The following is a 13,597-nucleotide window of genomic DNA, read 5'->3' as shown; positions in this document are numbered from 1 at the left end:
CGAGCTCAGGGTGATTGGGTTGGTGTCGAGGGTTTATAAAGCTTCTTTGAATTAAATTGTCGAATGTGCAATGTCGAATGTTTGCACAACTGTGCAACTATGTGCATGGAAGCTGTGGCTGCATACTGTTTGTGTTCGTCTGGGTTTGTGCACTTGCTGTGGATGGTTTGTTTGAGTGCGTGCATGTGAATGCATGTGTTTGTGTGAGAGTGTGTGTCTCTGTTTTGTTAGAGAGTTGGAGAGAGTTTTGTGTGTCTTTTCGTGTGTGTGTGTGTGTGTGTGTGTGTGTGTGTGTGTGTGTGTGTGCGTGTGAGGCCTCGAGCCTGCTGGAGGTCCTCTCTCTGTAGCCCCTGGCTGCTGGCCACTCATGGACCCGCTCCCGTTGGCAACAGCGTCCTGTTTCACGAGTCCAGCCGATGATGTGAGCGAGGCGACTGCCGGACAGGCCCACACACACATGTGCGCGCACATCCCCCCCATCCCCACACACACACACATCCATCCCCACACACACACATGTGCGCGCACATCCCCCCCATCCCCACACACACACATCCACCCCCACACACACATGTGCGCACATCCCCCCATCCCCACACACACACACATCCACCCCCACACACACATGTGCGCGCACATCCCCCCATCCCCACACACACACACACATCCACCCCACACACACACACACATCCACCCCCACACACACACACACATCCACCCCCACACACACACATGTGCGCGCACATCCCCCCCATCCCCACACACACACACATCCCCCACACACACACACATCCACCCCCCACACACACACACACACATCCACCCCCACACACACATGTGCGCGCACATCCCCCCCATCCCCACACACACACACCCCCCACACACACACACATGGCATCCCCCCATCCCCACACACACACACACCCCCCCACACACACACATCCCCCATCCCCACACACACACACATCCACCCCCACACACACACACACACATCACACATCACAGGTCTGCTAATGGAAAGGCATTAACTGTGTAGTGGTGAGAGGGGCCAGGACAGGAGGGAGTTGGGGAAGAGGAGGAGGAACAGAAGGAGGAGGAGAAAGGGAGAGGAGGAGCAAAAAGACAGGGAGAAAAGGAGGAGGAAAGAGAGAGAGAGAGAGAGAGAGAGAGGAGGAGAGCTTGGTGGAGCGGTGTGTATGTGTGTGTGTGTGTGTGTGTGTGTGGGGGGTAGATGTAATGGCAGCCCACCAAATCCCGACGCCAACGCTCAGCACCACTGGAGGGATTAGAGTTGCCCCTGCGCCGGTCTTACCCAAAAGCTCCCTTTAACATTTCCCCTTGTTTTCTTTGGGCATGGGCGACCTGCGGGAGAATGTTCCAGGTAATCCCCCGTAATGTTGGTGGGAATTAGAGGCCGGCAGAAGCCTGTTTCCTCAGGCTCTGCTGTCGCCGCGCTGTTCCTTTCAGCTCGCGCAAAAACGCCAGCATGCCAGCCGGTAATGGAAGCAAGCGGGGGCGTGGAGGAGGGCAGTGTGTGTGTGTGTGTGTGTGTGTGTGAGTGTGTGATTCTCGGAGGGGGCATCAGGGCGTTGAGGGGCTGAGGGAGATGGTAGTTATTAGAAAGTGAGTGTGGCAATGGGAAGAAGGTGAGAAAGACACCATATGCAGTGTGTGTGTGTGTGTGTGTGTGTGTGTGTGTGTGTGTGTGTGTGTGTGTGTGTGTGTGTGTGTGTGTGTGTGTGTGTGTGTGTGTGTGTGTGTGTGTGTGTGTGTGTGTACTGTATGTGTTTAGATGTCAGTGACTCTGGGTCTCTTGTGAATTGCCTGGACTTCTCCTGCCCACAGTATTCTGGGCAAAGCTTTAGCCTCCCTTTGGAAAGGATTTTGGACAGGAACAGCTATGCTTGCACACTGGACACTTGATTTCGGATCTGTAATGAAACATTAAAAGAGACAATTTGTAAATGGACCAAAGAATTAAACAGCACAATACCTGAAGACAGTTGTTTGTTTCTAATGTACAGATTGCTTAGTAAATAAAAAACAAATATGCCATGATTTAAAGTACGCAACACAAACAGATGTAAACAGCAAGCCTGTCCTGTGTGTACATGTGTGTGTTCGAGAAAGAGAGAGAGTGGGGAGAACACTGTCTGCTTACATGGCCATCTTCCATTCTATGAAGTGTGTTTGTGATAATTGCAGCCAGCCACAGACGCCTGTGCTGCTGCTGAAGCGGCTGCTGTTGGTCCGTGTGGAGCGGCTGGCTGATTAAAGTGGGTGGGTGTAGGGAGAGGAGAGGAGAGGAGAGTGCGTGGGGGAGAGGGAATGGGGGAGGTAGTGGATGGAGGTGGCTGGGTGGAGGCGAGAGGGGTAGGGTAGGGTGGGGTGGTGGTGGTGGTGGTGGTGTGGTGGTCTGTGAGAGTAAATGGAATTTCTGCAGCAAACAGCTGGACTAGTTTATTTAAACACATCCAGGGCTGAGTGACTGACCTGAGATTGACTTAGCACAGGGGGTGGAGCAAAAATGGAATTTTATGACTTTTGAGGCTGAGATTAGAAAGAGGAGAGAGTGAGTGAGCGGGCCTGTGTGTGTGTGTGTGTGTGTGTGTGTGTGTGTGTGTGTGTGTGTGTGTGTGTGTGTGTGTGTGTGTGCGCGCGCGCGCGCGTGTAAGAAGGGAAAAAAGGAGAGATGCTCTTATTTATGATTTCCCCCTGAAGGCATGTCGACATGTGACTGAATAGTAGAATAACTAATTACTTAAGTAAATGGATCTCTGCCCGAGACATACTAGATAATAAAGTTCCTCCTCTCACTAGAGAGGTGTGATATGGGGGGAGGTGTTTGTGTGTGTGTGTGTGGGGGGGGCGGGGGTGGTGGTGGAAGGAGTGGGGGATATTATGAACATTGTAGTAATTGTGGCAACAGAGACCACTGACAATATCCCAGTAGTAACTCTGTGATAACATGCCTTCACTCATACAAATTAAGGATCAATATTCCCTATGGGCTCAGCTGAGACAGTTTATTGTAAATTATGAATTCATTTTGGAATTCTGACAGCGGTTTATTAGTCAAAGTGTCAATTTATGGTAATACTTTATCTGAGTATTTTTTTTGGTGGTGATTTTTTAAATCTTTTTCAAAATAGCTGTGCTTTGAAAGTCGGTGAAAATGTTACTGCTCTCCAAGCGCGATTGAGATAGACACGGTGAAAAGCAACCTTTTGTATCTCTAATCCGGATCTTTCCAGCAATGGTTATTAAATTATTCCCCAATTGGTCACGCAACAAAGGCAGCTGATGAAAAAGACAATTTCTTGCTTTTAATTGGCCATTTCACGTGCTGTTTGTGCTACACCTGTGCGTTTGTAATGAGAATGGGGCATTAGTGAGACTCTGGCAGACGTGACTGCAATCAGTTCCACTCGCTCATGAGCAGCCATCTCTCCTCGGTGTGTGCAGACAGAGAAATGAGCTATGCAGTAATGTACTGGAGGAAACACACACACACACACACACACACACACACACACACACTCACACAACTAATGGAAATTGTGAGAGAAAAGAGGAGGGTGATAGCTCTTAATTCTATCATTTGTTAAGCCCTGTGTTATTGTTTTTTTCCTTCTTCTCCTCCTCCTCCTTTATTCCTTCTGCTTTCCCTCCTTTTTTTTTTGCGACCAACTTTAGAAGTGCCACCAGTGGCGTTCGGGCTCCAAAATAGCCCCCCATTGTCCCCTCGCGGCCCGGGCCTGAATAGTCGGGCTCATTGTGTGCCGATGGGAAGTCGAAACTGAACAGGGCCATAAACGCAGGGCCTATGGCGCGGAAGGGGTCGCACAAAGGTGAACTTTAACTCCTAATGGCGCACCCCCAGGCCGGGTTCTCCCTCTCCCTGCGCGGCCCTTGCCGCTCTTTGATTGCCTTCTTAACCGTCAGCACAGAGGCGTCCGGCTGGCTCACACAACAGAGCATGACCATTCTTTCTCTTTTCCTCACACTCCTACAGACCCCTCCTTCCCTCGCTCTCCCTCCCACCCTTTCCTCCTTCCCTCTCTCCCTCCCTCCCTCCCTCGTTACCTCCCTCCCTCCCTCGTTACCTCCCTCCATCCCCCTGCCTGGTATTGTGTAGCACTTGTCCTTTGTTCAGATCCTTGGTGCATCTGGCCTTAGATATGGTGGTGTGGAGGAGAGCAAGAGGAAGCGTGAGATACCAGGTTTTTTTTCCACGAGAGAATGGATCAGGCAATTTCCCCATTTCAAAAGTGTGTGAGTGTGTGTGTGAGAGTGAGAGACAGAGAGAGGAAAAGGAGTGTGTGTGTGTGTGTGTGTGTGTGTGTGTGTGTGTGTATGTGTATGTGTGTGTGTGTGTGTGTGTGTGTGTGTGTGTGTGTGTGTGTGTGTGTGTGAGAAAGAGAGAGAGAGAGAGGAAAATCCAAACGGCAGAGGTCAGCAGATAGACAACACTGACCCTCCCCTGACCCCGGCCTGAGATGGAGAGAGCAATAAAAAGAATGCCGGGCCGAGACTCCCCCAGTACTGCAGGCTGGTGGTGATAAAACTCCAGACATTCCCTCATTTGATGGTGCACTGCCATGTCCGTACATTCTTCTCCTCTCTCTCTTTCTCTCTCTCTCTCTCTCTCTCTCTCTCTCTCTCTCTCTTCGTGTTTTGTGTGTGTGTGCGTGTGTGTTTCTATTTTTCTTCGGATGTCTTTTAAGTTAATGTTTCCCATGTCTTGACAGGGACATGGGAAGACTCAGATTCAGGAGGCATTAGACAAATATAAAAGCAGGGGATAAGCACTGTCATCAAGGAAAGCTAGCAGATGCCTGCTTGAGCAACTCTTTGTCTGCTGTCTCTTTTCTCTTCCCTTCTTTCTCTCTTTCTCTCTCTTTCTCTCTGTCTCTGTGCCTTTCTCTCTTTTTTTCTCCACCCCACCCCAACCTTCTCTCTCCTCCCTTGCTTTTTTGCCTTGAAAAGAGTAGTGTGGCTATTGTTTCCTTAAAAGTCTACTAATTCCCCCCTCAAAAGATGAAATGGAAGTGCCCAACTGGGGCAACAGCAGGAGGACATAAATCAAGTCGGGACTCCTGAGCTTGCTCTCCTGGAGGTCAGCACAGGTCACAGGGTCATTTCAGAAGGGTTTTAGGCAAAGCGAGGCCAAAGAGGTCTTTAACGCTGGGCAGGGTGGGGGTGGGAGTCACAGACTATGTATGCCAGATATGTTTTTGTCATGATATTTCATGCACACGCGGAACCTCAGGTGCTGAAAACAACCCCAAGCTCTCGGAGACCGTGTCGGTTTAAAACAAAACAAAATGAAATCGTTGGCTTAACACATCCCACATTATGTTTTGTTTTCCTCTTAAACAAAGTCTAGGAAGACTGTGTGAGAAGCAAGAGAGAGAAAAAAAAAGAGGAAAAAGGGAAAGGAACAACCTAACTTGCTCTCGTTCCGTCGTGACATTTTTCTGTCCGCAAAATTTTCCCACACAAATTTCATTCCTGTGGTTGCTGCCAAGTCAAGAATCAGAACATGAGACAGCCTCGCAGTAAGGTGGAGGAGGAGTAGGACGACGACAACGAGAAAAGAAAAACGACATGGCAATTCTCTCGTGAGCTAAGAAAGTGAACCAAAAAAAAAAAAAAACTCAGTGGATTCACAAAGGCTCTCTGTTTGCTTTGCTGAAACGATGTATGTTGAAGGCCTACAAGTTTGTACAAGCCAGGAGCTCTTGTGAGTTCAGCTTACAGTATGTTGCTCTTGCAGTTATAGCATGATTTTAGCACGGCCCCTCCCTGCCCTCCGATTTGACGTGTTACAGAAGGGGACGTCAGTTCTTCCATCCTCACCTCGCTGTAGCTGTCAGGCTTGATCTGCACAGCATTACGGGGCGAATTTGACAACAGGGCCGTGAGAAACTAGGACAACCGACTTGTAGAAAAATTGCAGACTTCCCACTGGCATTTTTCCGTTACTGCAGCACCAAATTTTTTTACTTGTTCTTGGTGTAGTTCTCCAGTATTGTAAGTGATATTGAAATTGACCATGTGTTTGTCTTTGCTTTTTGTCTTCTCTCTCTGCACAGGTTCATAAATGCAAGAAGGAGAATAGTTCAGCCCATGATTGACCAGTCTAATCGAGCAGGCAAGTCTCCCATAGTTACTGTATTCAAGTCGCACAGGCGAAAGCCCTCCACAAGCCATGCACCCGGAGGTCCCCCGGCCGGTAAATAAATACGTTGTGAAGTCTGGATTACGGCAACTTATTGACCACTAAAATTCATCAAATTAACCCCAAACTAATCGCTCGGTCTTGGACCCTTTGATTTGTCCGATTACATGAAGCACAAACAAACAAGAGCAAACTGAAGTGATAAAATTAAACTTATTCATACCATAACTCCTGAGTGAGAACTCATGTCAGCCTGATGTCAGAGATTTTCGATTGCTCCTCTCCAGTTAGCTCTCACCACCCTGGAAGACTACAGGAGAGATAGAGATACAGAGCCTACAATGCAGTTGTATTGGCCAATTAAGGATGGATTTGTGGATTTTTAAAATTGAAAATAATAATAAAAAACATTTGTAGTTTTTCTCTTCTTTGCTTCTCGGCTTCTCTCTACTCCCTGCTGCAGTGAGTGAGCGGTCCCCTGGTGCATGGCTTGTTGTGGACTGCTGTAAACTTTATTACCTGTAATAGGGGTCAGGGGTCAGCCTGGCGTTAGCGACTCAGTAAAGTTCAAAAGCATTCACTGGGGTTGAGTTGTTGTTTTTGCTTGAATAAACCCCAAACAGCATATATCTGCAGTAAGTGGATTTCTATGGGTTGGCTAGTTAGGAAGGGGGGGGATGGTGGAAGTATCTCTGGCTTCTTCCTGGCTACAGTGGAGTATTTTTGTCATATTTCGTGTGCCATATTTTTATATCCACTGTGTCCAAATACATTTGAAAACTCAAAAGATCAGAAACAAGTAAACAAACTAAGGTATGGGTAAAGTCATATGCATATCCTCCAGAATGTGGAGGTCATTATCATGGTGTCTGCTCACCCAAGGATGTTTCCTAGCTGATAGCGTCACAACGAGACAGCCAGACAAACAGGGGTGGGTAGCTTCAGACTGCGTACATTAACAGATGATGTAGCTTCAGCCATGGAAACTTAATTAAAAGCACTAATTGACCACTGTCCCGTGCCCTCTCCCCCACCTCCCCCCTCTCCTCCTCCAGTAAGTCAAGGAGCTCCCTATAACCCAGATGGTCAGCCCATGGGTGGGTTTGTCATGGATGGACAGCAGCACATGGGAATCAGACCACCTGGTAAGACTTTGGCGTGTCTCCCCGTCTCCCCCCGCTGTCTCCCTTGCAAACCTCCACCTTCCCACAAGCCTCTGGTCTCTCTCTCTCTCTCTCCCATACACACACACACACACACACACACACACACACACACACACACACACACACACACACACACACACACACACACACATACTAACACATTCAGACACACATGCATGCAGGGGAAGGGCCCCCTGCAATGACTGGCACAGGTGTAGGCCATCACATCACACCCCCTCACACCCTCTTCGTCTCTCATTTCCTAGTTCTCTCTTTCTTTCTGTCTCTCTCTTTCTCTCACACCATTGGTAGTAATCCCTACCCTTTTCTCAGAACTAAAGCCTTGTGGTTTTGGTCACTGTCTAACAACCCACAACCTTATGCCCCCATACAAATTCAAACCATTTGCAAAGGGGCCTTTCCACCACCTCTTCCATCCTGCGGTTATTAATCTTGGTGTCATCTTTTTTTATGATATTCATATTTAATGCCCGGCTTGGCTTCTAACCTTTACTGCTTTTCACAAATGTGGGATTGTGCTTTTGATTCTCGTCTACCTCTGTGTCTTCAGCTGTCGGTGTCTTTTTTTTTCTCATCTTCTGGTGTTCTTCTTTCCCTGTTTCTCTCCTTCTAGGGCCTATGAGTGGAATGGGCATGAATATGGGAATGGAGGGACAGTGGCACTACATGTAACCTTCTTCTAGTTAACCAATCGCAAAGCAAAGGGGGAAGTAAGTACAAAAAGCAAGACAACAACAACAACCACAAGGGCTTCCAAGCTCACCATGCTCACTCACAACTGGTCCTGTTTCAGCCCTAGCAGGGTACCATGCTCACTCACAACTGGTCCTGTTTCAGCCCTAGCAGGGTACCATGCTCACTCACAACTGGTCCTGTTTCAGCCCTAGCAGGGTACCATGCTCATTCACAACTGGTCTAGTTTCAGCCCTAGCAGGGTTGACACATTTCCTTTGCTTTGTCCCCCCCCCCCCTTTACTTACGTTTATAAAGGATTAAGTGCTTTTTTGGATTTTTCTGAAATCTTTCAGATTTGGCTCTCTCGTTCTGGTGATGTTTTCTGCTGCTTTTCAAACAAAGCTCAATTTTTCTTGGCTACATACTGTCCTGGCCTTCCCTCCATCTCTCTCTCTCTCTATCCTCTCTTATTCTTTCTTTCATGTAGTGTTTGTTTCTCTTTGATGATGAGGTACTTTTTGTGTTTGTGTGACTTTTTCTCCCTGCCCCTCACTTTGACACATTTACTGGCCACATGACTAAACATTGCATAGAGTAACATGGGAGAAAGAGAGAAGAAAAAAACATGGCTGAGTGTGGGCTGGAGAAAGAGCAAAAGAGAGGGAGGGAGAGAGAGAGAGAGAGAGAGAGAGAGAGAGAGAGAGAGGCAGTAGAGGAGAGAGTAGAAGAAGGGAGGGGGTGAATGGCACAAGGAAAGGGAGGGTGTGTGGGGGGTGGTGCTGGTGACGGGGAGGGTGGGGGGGGGGGGGGGTGAGACTGGGGTTTGGGTAAGGGGTGGGTTAGCAGGATGTTACCATAGCAACAGACTGATTGGCAAAATGTAAGCAGTCTGCAGCAGTGCAAGCAGAGGAAAGTGCATGTCCCCAAAGTGTCATAAATCTGCCTTACTGCAGTTGATGCATGAGTTACATTAATGCACTAACCTGTGCAGCAGTACCAAAACCCCCCCTCAGCCTTACCCTTACACAACCACAGTGAAAAACAGACACTTCACCACTCAGAGACGTCATTTCAGTTACCATGTTCCAGTCTCTGTGTGTGTGTCTGCACGCTTTCTAATGCTGTGATATTGATATTTACTTGCTATGTGGTTGTTGTTTTTTCTCCTTGTCAGGCTGTCATAATGGGATTACTGATGGGGAAGGAAGGGGAAATAAACTAGTCCAGAATGGAGGTGTGCTCAGCAGGGTAGGGAGCTTAGCTCAGCCTAATTGACTATATCCAAATTAAATATGCCATCAGAGGGAGTGTGACAAATGGATTTGACTTGTTCAGTATACAAAAATAGAGATCATTAATGCTTCTGGGCATGGGCTGCCTGCGAAGCTGCAAATATTCATACTTCCCACCGTCAGCTGACCAGCATTCACTCTCTCTCTCTCTGTCTCTTTCACACACACACACACACACACACACACACACACATGCAATGTTGCTGCATTTGCTGTCATGTTCAAGACAGCTACCTCTTTCTTTTCTTTTAGCTGTCCTTTCTTTTTTTCCTCATAGCTCGCAAGTATTTTATTTGTGTGTCTGTGTGTGTGTGCGTGTGTAAGTGTGTGTGTGTGTGTGTGTCTAAACATGGAGAGTGATTCCCTGTGTCCAAACGGCCTCGTTCCAGCAGCTGCCATGGTTCCCAGTAGACTAGGCAGAAACCTGCTTTAAGCAGACTCAATTTGCTTGCTGAATTCCGTAATTGGGCCGCGTGTGGAATCTTAGATGAGATGGGTACAAGGGGAAAAGGGAGAGACAGTGAAGGAGGAGAGGGAGGCAAGAGATGGCGAGAGAGGGAGAGAGAGGTAGAGGGTGACAGAAATATGTCGCGGTGGCTGACAATGCTCTGTCTTTATGACTTCATCGCTGGAATTTGCTGGCTTGTCTAATTTAAATATTGTTACTTTAGTTTCTAGGTCAATTAAATGTAAGTGATGTGTTATATTCTTCATGACCAATTAAATTAATAGGTTATTACAAAAAACTTTATCTTATTTGATTAAGAGAGCAAGGGTTCATTATATTTTATAAGCAATTTTCATTAGTTGGGACATTTTCCTTAAGGCTAAATTAAGTAATCATTTGCCGGGGAGACCTGAAATGAAGGTGTTTCTAGCAGTAACACTGCAACATTACTTAAAACCAAAGCCAATTAAATCTACTTAGAGCGTTATGGTTTCTACCCATGACGATTATAGAGCTTATAGCTTTTGGAAACAATACACCTGTCAGTACAGATAAGACTGAGCAACTCAAGCAGAAAACGGGAGACCCTTTGATAGCTGACTGGAAGTACTGTTTCATGAGGAATTTCTACCCCTCTCTATTCTTTTTGCTCCTCCAACAAAATTAGCCAAGGGTGGGCAAAAATTGCAATTGAATTTTTTTCCCAGACAATGGCGATCACAGCGAGAGCATTAATTACAGGCATATAGGTGGCATAACACAACCCCCTCCCTCCACACACACACATACACACACACACACACAGTCCAATTGCTTCCCCAAACGCTAGTGCTAGGCTTAGCTCAACTCACCCGCTAACCCTATGCAGTCCGAGCCCTGCTGGAGTTCGCCTTTGTCTGCAAATTCATTCCTCCCAATTATTAGGCGCAAGTTTGTTAACCTTCTGCAGGGTCAACATCTCCCCTTTTAGGAGGCGGGGGTGAACTTTTACTTTTAAGTAACAGAAAAAAACAAGGTCCAGGGGGACTTAGCCCTCATATTGTCTGTGCAAATATCCCCTGTTGATTTGCCCCCTCTGTACTGCTGGGAATGGCCAAGCAGTGGAACTCAATGTATTGATTGGCTTATTAAGGGAAAAAACGTATTAGCAGTGTGTGCCTTTTCAACCACGCACTCCATTTCCCCCTCCTCTATTCTCTCTCTCTTTCTCTCCCCCGATAGAATTGATGTTTCATCTGCACAGCTTTCATTAACAATGTGTTCAAGGATTGAAATCAGGGAAGATTGAAAAATCGAAAGACACACAATAGGTTTACCTCGCCTATTGTACCACCGCACGACAAGAGAATCACATGTTCATTTGAGAAGAGCTGGGTGAACAACGCTAGTTAATGAAATTGTTAATGACCGCTGTGTGCTCTCTTTCGCTCTCTCTCTTTCTCTCTCTCCCTCATTTGTGCCTCCCCTACTTTTGTGGCCATTAATGATGGTGAAGTGTTTTTTTCCCCTTCTCCTCCAATGTGCTGGAGGAATGTGTACACTCAGAGGTGAGAGCCCACAGGTGAAGGCCTAGCCTGTTACACCCCTCTCTCCTGTAATTGGAGCACAATGGCTTTCTGTTCTTAAGGCAGGTTTAGTTGTGTCTGCTCCGGTAATGGGAGGGAGAAGATGGATAAAGAGCCAAATTGCCTGTTGGTGCTTCATAGGAAAACACACTGTGTTCCATATGATGAAATAGCAAGATGATGTAAAATATTAAGCCATTTATATACAATATGTTTATAGGCCTTAATTATGTGCCCCAAAGCACAACATAGTCCCACATAATTCAGCATAGTTCTTTTAGTTGGAGGGCAATTTTTGCATTGTATCTATTTTCTCATACAAGTTTGACCAAACTCATTGTTTCATAGAGAACCAGGAGTTCAGACGTCCTTTCCTAATATGGGCATAAACAGTCAAACATGAAAGTCATTCAATGCTCAAAAATTTCCGTGCCCTTCAACATGGCTATGACTCACGAAGCACAATGCAATAGGCATTTTTTTTTTAAAAGAGGCTGTTGATCACTGATTAGGAGCGAAACTCACAGTCTCGGTCAAACTTACATTTTCAGTATCCCTTACCTCACACAGCTGCAAGATTAACAAAACTTAAAAAAGCTCCCCACTAACAGAGATGACTGGACTGAGCAAAACAATAGGGTGACCTCAGTGAAGGGCAGGCTTCTGGTTGGATTGCTCCTTTAGATTATGGCCCATCCGAGGCCTGATGGATCCTTCAGTGAGTACAGCTCTGCTGTGCAAGAGGGAGCAGAGTGCCTTGTTCGGAGCAGGCAGAGGGTCTCCAGAGACCGAGCCATGCACTGAACATGTGCGCCAGTCATCCTCGCCACTTATTCATTAAAGGAAAGCCTGCTCGCTTGCTCGGGAAGGTTATTTTTAATATCGCCAACCAACCACCCCACCGTGTTCGGATTCAAGCGTTAACAAAAGGAAATCCATTTTGAGAGCAGCACGCCACTTTAAAACCGTGAATGTGTGTCCATCCAGTTGTGTCATCATCTCGATTTTGAATCCAAAGTAAACTAGATAATCCTCAATTGTAAATCATTCCGGAGAAGATTTTATTCTACTGTATGTATCCTGTTATTTATATGAAGTAGCACTTGGTTTGTTAATAACTGAACTAATCCACATCTCTCTCTGTGTTGTTTTCCCCTCCCCCAGGACTGCAGGGCATGCTTGGGGATTACCTGTCTCATGGCGGTCCAGTGGGTATGGGCATGGTTCAACCGAGCTACAGCGCCCCCCCCCACTCTGCTCAGATGCGACACGGGCCTCCTATGCACTCCTACATTCCTGGACACCCCCACCACCCAGCGATGTTGATGCACGGAGGACCACCACATCCCGTCATGCCCATGTCTGCACCCAGCCCTCGCGTGCCCCACCCTGGCGATCCCACCATGGGGGGACCTGTCATGGACATCCACGCCCAGTAGTTTTTTAAGGGGATTCTTATAAAAAAAACTTGCGAGTTGCGATTGAAAGAAGCTAAACTGTGATGCATTGGTGTGTGTCCCCCCCCTACCTACCCCCCACTCCAACCCCCCCCCCCCCCATTGGGCAAATGTGGCCCCCCATTACATATTGACTTCTTGCAGAGATTGAAGAGCTCTTCTCATGGCAACAGATTCGGACCGAGAGAAAACCAATGTCTGCACTCTTTGGGACACTTAGAAACACAAGGTGCCCTTTGCATAGGTTCAAACTGAGAGAGAAAAGAAGAGAAAAAGAGAGAGAGATTGAAATTATTACTATATCAACTCCTAGAGGGAGGGAGGAGGACATATTGTATACTGTTGTAAAATTGCTTTGGACTCTCAAGAGAACTGAGAACTGGGAATTAAGTATTGTAAATGCTATCGTATTGTTCTGCATATTATGTTGTTTCTAATAGATTTTTTAAAAAAGGATGTGAACTTTTTTCTTTCCACACTATGTGTGTGCCATCTCCATAGACCTCTGACTTCCTACCCCTATCACCTTGCATTTAAAAAAGAAAAACAAAAGTATGTGAATAAATCAAAAATTCGTTGAAAATCATTTGGCAGGCCTTTCTTGAAAACTTTTTTTTGTTAAAGATGCCACATTTAGATGCTTGGGTATACATCTACGGGCTGTTGGGTCAGCTCCTCCTGAATGACAACGGAATGCTCAGAATTTCTTCAATGTCTTTAGTCTCTGTCGTCACACAGGGCTTGAATTTGCATACCTAATTCATGTGTTCACCAGTTGAATGGGCCTTA

General features: G+C 46.8%; 1 protein-coding gene across 2 annotated transcripts in view; it reads left to right on the top strand.

Annotated features, from left to right (window-relative positions):
• Positions 1-12,902, top strand: part of meis1b (Meis homeobox 1 b) — a 77,271-nt gene extending 64,369 nt beyond the window's left edge. The window contains exons 10-13 of one of the 2 annotated variants that reach the window (XM_048269335.1): positions 6,099-6,157; positions 7,240-7,329; positions 7,985-8,081; positions 12,516-12,654. In XM_048269335.1, the coding sequence (XP_048125292.1) occupies positions 6,099-6,157; positions 7,240-7,329; positions 7,985-8,043 (208 nt within the window). In that variant the 3' untranslated portion in view covers positions 8,044-8,081; positions 12,516-12,654. Of the gene's footprint in view, positions 1-6,098; positions 6,158-7,239; positions 7,330-7,984; positions 8,082-12,515 lie in introns of both variants that reach the window. The other variant, XM_048269338.1, reaches the window with a different exon arrangement.
• The last annotated feature ends 695 nt before the right edge of the window (positions 12,903-13,597 follow it).

Source organism: Alosa alosa, chromosome 18 (genome assembly GCF_017589495.1).
Source record: "Alosa alosa isolate M-15738 ecotype Scorff River chromosome 18, AALO_Geno_1.1, whole genome shotgun sequence".
Taxonomy (NCBI): domain Eukaryota; kingdom Metazoa; phylum Chordata; class Actinopteri; order Clupeiformes; family Clupeidae; genus Alosa; species Alosa alosa.
Note: the sequence above shows the minus strand (reverse complement) of the source record. Positions and strands in the feature narration are given on the sequence as shown.